Source organism: Lactuca virosa, chromosome 9 (assembly GCF_052849685.1).
Source record: "Lactuca virosa cultivar CGN04683 chromosome 9, Lactuca_virosa_CGN04683_v6, whole genome shotgun sequence".
Lineage (NCBI taxonomy): Eukaryota > Viridiplantae > Streptophyta > Magnoliopsida > Asterales > Asteraceae > Lactuca > Lactuca virosa.
In genome coordinates this window covers 125895172-125900250 of record NC_136434.1, presented here as the reverse complement: position 1 = coordinate 125900250, position 5079 = coordinate 125895172, and the positions used below count along the sequence as shown (strand labels likewise).

Sequence of the window (5079 nt, the reverse complement as noted above, 5' to 3'; positions counted from 1 at the left end):
AATCATCCAAGAGGAAGTAGAGAGGCTCCTCAAAACAGGGATGACTAAGGAAGTAAAGTTCCCAAGATGGCTAGCTAACGTGGTTTTCATACAAAAGAAAAATGGCAAATGGCGAGTGTGTGTAGATTACACGGATCTTAACAAGGCTTGTCCTAAGGATCCTTTCCCTCTACCACATATTGACTCTATGATAGATGTGACGGCTGACCATGAACTCCTAACTTTCATGGATGCTTCAGCAGGATTCCAACAAATCCAAATGGAACCATCAGACCAAGAAGATACTGTATTCATAACACCAACATGTATATATTGTTACACCGTAATGCCTTTTGGTCTTAAAAATGCAGGTGCGACATATCAAAGGTTGGTGAATCGGATGTTCAAAGACAAGCTGGGGGACACCATGGAAGTTTATATTGACGACATGGTAGTGAAGTCAATGAAAGCCAAAGATCACCTCAGAGACCTTAAGGAAGCATTTGACATCCTGGACGAGTACAATATGAAGCTGAACCCACTCAAATGTCACTTTGGAATGAAGTCAGGCAAGTTCCTTGGATACATGGTAACCAAAAGAGGGATAGAAGCAACCCCGAAACAGATCAAAGCAATCCTGGAATTAAGATCCCCAGCTTCAACAAAGGACATCCAAAGGTTAACCGGAAGATTAGCAGCACTTAACAGGTTCATTTCAAGATCCTCAGAAAGGTGCAAGCCCTTTTACGAGATCTTGAAAAAGAACAAGAAATTTGAGTGGAAGGAGGAACACGAGAAAGCCTTCCAGGAACTTAAAAAATATCTAAGCTCAGCTCCACTACTAGTGAAGCCTATAGATGGAGAACCACTTATTCTCTACCTCTCGGTATCCTCAAACGCGGTAAGTGTCGTTCTGGTCAAGGATCTTAACGAGGAGCAACATCCTATCTACTATGTAAGTAAGAGTCTCCTGGATCCTGAAATCAGATACTCTCACCTCGAAAAATTAATTCTTGCCTTAGTAACTGCTTCTACCAAATTAAGACACTATTTCGAAACACACACTATACATGTAAAAACTAACTATCCTATCAAGAATGTCATGAGAAAACCAGAAATGTCAGGAAGGACAGAAAAATGGTCGGTGAAGTTAAGTACATTTGACATCAGATATGAACCAAGATCCGCCATAAAATCACAAGCATTAGCAAACTTTGTGGCTGACTTTAGTGGTGATCTACAAAACGAAGTAGACATGGAATCCAAGCAACTCCTAGAAGATGAACACTCGGGAAAATGGACGATGTTCACAGATGGAGCTTCAAATCAGAAAGGAACATGCCTAGGGATAATACTAAAGTCGCCACAGGGGGACATCATACCCCAGGCAGTTAGTTGTGAATTCAACACTACCAACAACGAAGCAGAATACAAAGCACTCATCATGGGACTATAATTGGCTAAGGATCTTCAAATCAGGGATCTTCAAGTATTTGTTGATTTTTTATTACTAACCAATTACTATAATGGATCTTATGCAATGAAAGGTGAAAATTAGCATTATATCTAAAGATCCTCAAAAAATTAGCTTCTGACTTCGAAAACTTCAGCCTAACCAAAGTTCCCAGAGAAGAAAACACAGAAGCAGATGCATTAGCCAATTTAGGATCCTCCCTTAGGATCCCACCTGAGACGAAGATTCCTATAACCCATATAATAACCCCAGCCATAGAAACCTTCTCTGACAAATTAGAAGATCCTAAACATCCGACAAGCATAGCAGTTATTGAAGATCCCGACTCTAGGATCCTTCCTCAAAGAGATCCCGACGGACAGGATCCTCGAAGAAGTCCGCGATCATGGACCCAACCCATTGTGGAGTATCTCCAAAATGGCACAATCCCGACAAAAGAAAAAAGTGAAAGAGCATTCAGGACGAGTGTCTCGAGATTCGTGTTAATCCAAGGTAAACTTCACAAAAAATCTATGGCAGGTCCATACCTTAGATGCTTGGAAGATCCTGAAGCTGCAGAAGTCTTAAAGGATATACACAAAGGAGATTATAGCAATCACACCGAGGGCAGATCCTTATGCTCCAAAATATAAAGAACGGGATACTATTGGCCAACCATGAAGAAAGACTCCTTTCTACATGCTCAAAAGTGTCATGCTTGCCAAAGACACAACAACATCCTACATCAACCAGCAGAACCTCTACATCTTATTATCTCCCCATGGCCATTCATGAAATGGGGGATGGATATAGTAGGAAAATTACCAGTGGCCCCAGGAGGAAAAGTCTTCATGCTGATGATGACTGATTCCTTCTCCAAATGGATCGAAGCTGAGCTTTCATTCAGGTAAGAAACAAAGAGGTAGTATCATTTATTAAACGTAATATCTTGACTAGGTTCGGGATCCCGACTGAAATCAAATGCGACAATGGATCCTAATTTATTAGCAAAAGGACAAGAGACTTTTGCACAAGATGGGGGATCAAAATGATAATGTCCACTCCTGTTCATCCCCAAGCTAATGGTCAATCGGATTCCAGCAAGAAAATCATAGTAAACAATTTAAAGAAAAGACTGGACATAAGGAAAGGAAGATGGGCAGAAGAGCTTCCTTTCATTTTATGGGTAGATAGGACCACTTCCAAAGTGGCCACAGGTCAGACCCCCTATTCTTTGGTGTTTGGGACAGAAGCAGTAATCCCTACTGAAGTAGTAATCCCGACGGCAACATACTTGCTGCAAGACCAAGAGAATAATGACAGGATCCTAGCACATGATCTTGACACTATTGATGAGCTTAGGGATCTTGCCAAAATACGCATTGTTGCTCATCAGCAAAGGATCACCAAAGCCTACAATAGGAACATAAGAGTCAGAAGGTTTCAAATAGGAGACTTGGTATTAAGGAAAATATTCCTAAACACCAAGGATCCCAGTGCGGGAAAATTGGCTCCTAAATGGGAAGGGCCATATCTTATAGATGCTGAAGCGGGAAAAGGAGCATATTGGCTAGCAACACTCGAAGGAGACGTTCTGCCAAGATCCTGGAATGCTATACACCTCAAAGCATACTACATGTAAGTAAATTTGAATGATCCGCAACAAAACCAAGGTACACATGTTCTTTACCTTAAAAAATTTATCACTGATTTTCTCCTCGAATACATTACTAACTTAAGCATCGGAGGGGTGTTAGCTAGACTAATGCCCACCCCTAGCTAACGTTTTCTATGCAGAACAACGTACGGTTAAGGATCCTCAAGATTGAAGATCCTGAAGCATTAGGATCCTCACAATCGAAGATCCTGGAACATCAGGATCCTCAAGTTTTAACACCCTGAAACACCAGGATCTTGACATATGAAGATCTCAATACTTGGGAAACTCCATTATATTTAACAATGTAATCTCTAAATCATCATGTACACAAGCTAGAAACCGATCATCTCTTACACGCTTAAGGGTACTTAATCCCCTCTAAGGCTTAAAGAGCTAATTACCTCTGTCACACGAACTAAGGTTTAAACACCTCGCCTGGACGCATGATATCTAACTGTGGGATACAGGTAAGGGGATCATTTCACGATTCAGTGGCTTGGCAACCCTCTTATCTTTGAACACAAGTTGAGATCCTTTGTAACACTCAAAATTTTCAAATAATTTTTTTTCATTTTTAAAACCACACAAAACACAATATCACATTTCTCAAAACCCAAATGTATAAGTTGTTCAAAACACAAGATAACAAAATGTTTGACAATATCCCAGAATCCTCAAAACATAATCTCAAGCTGGTGTGTACAATCATGTCGGCACCTTCCCGCGATCCTGAGAGGTACCTGAAACACATTTCACACAACACTGTTAGCACGAAGCTTAGTGAGTTCCCCAAAATACCACACACAAATAATTAGCCTCTCATGGCTATATCTCGTTAAGGACCCTCCGGTAATGTGTCTCAGTGAAGACCCTCCGGTCTCACAACTCGGGTTGGACCGTCCAGTCTGGTATCTCAGTGACGACCCTTCGATCTCACAACTCGGTTTGGACCTTCCGGTCCCAACTCAATAAAGCACAGAATAATATACATCATAAATCACAAAGACAAAATGCATGATATCACATAACTCAGTATAAGCACATAAGACCCTCCGGTCAATAACTCAAATAAGACCCTCCGATCACACAATATTACCACTCAGGTAGGTATATTGAGAAGACTCACCTCGTAAGTAAGAAAGTAGGTCTCATACTCAACGATCGGTCTAGACTCCGCCTACATATCATAATCATCTCTAATTAACAATTTATAACAACAACTCCAAAGATGTTAAACTAATACCTTTTTGAACTCTCAGAACGGGTGAACGGCCATTTGACCCCTCCATGGTCTCCATAATCCATAACTTGACCAACCCCTAAAAGTCAACGGAATTCAACACTCGAGTCAACAGTCCATGTTGACCCAACTCGTCGAGTGCATCTATGCGACTCGTCGAGTTCCTTCCTTTCTCGGAAAAATCAGGAAAATCCAACTCAACTAGCCGAGTTGTCTCACCAACTCGCCGAGTTTGTAACGCATCCAGACTATCGGGGAAAACCCTAAATAACTCGTCGATTTGGCTCACCAACTCGTCGAGTTTCCTCAAGCCTTTCTCTCATTCAGTTGTTTTTAAGCAGAACTAAGGCCCTATTCTCTAGATCTAGCCTTCTAAGGCTAAAATACCACGTAAAGTTGCAAGCTTTACGTCCATGCATGGCATCTAGGGCTAATTTTGCCAAACCAAAGCTAAACAAAGGGTTTAAGGCATGAAAGTTGGTCAAAGCTTGATAAAGCTTGAATCGTTAGGCCCAAGGGACTTAGTATTGTCCAGATCTGAAGTCTCGTCTTCAAGGCATGCTCAAATGACTAAAGGACTCAAAGAGAAGATAGAAATGGCCATGAACTCCCTAGTGGACAGATCTAACAAACAAGTGGTCAAGGTAATGCCTTTTTACCTTCAAAGGGCTGCTACCACTGAATAACTATCAGATCCAAAGACTCCTTCTCGTTCCAGGTCCTCTACCCTTCAAGCTCCTTCAAATA

General features: G+C 41.3%; 1 protein-coding gene across 1 annotated transcript; it reads left to right on the top strand.

Moving 5' to 3' along the window:
* The first annotated feature begins 406 nt into the window (after positions 1-406).
* LOC145139769 (uncharacterized) lies at positions 407-3074 on the top strand. The gene is made up of 3 exons (XM_079073478.1): positions 407-880; positions 1552-1945; positions 2512-3074. The coding sequence occupies exons 1-3, from the start codon at positions 407-409 to the stop codon at positions 3072-3074; spliced, it is 1431 nt and encodes a 476-aa protein (XP_078929604.1).
* Positions 3075-5079: the final 2005 nt, after the last annotated feature.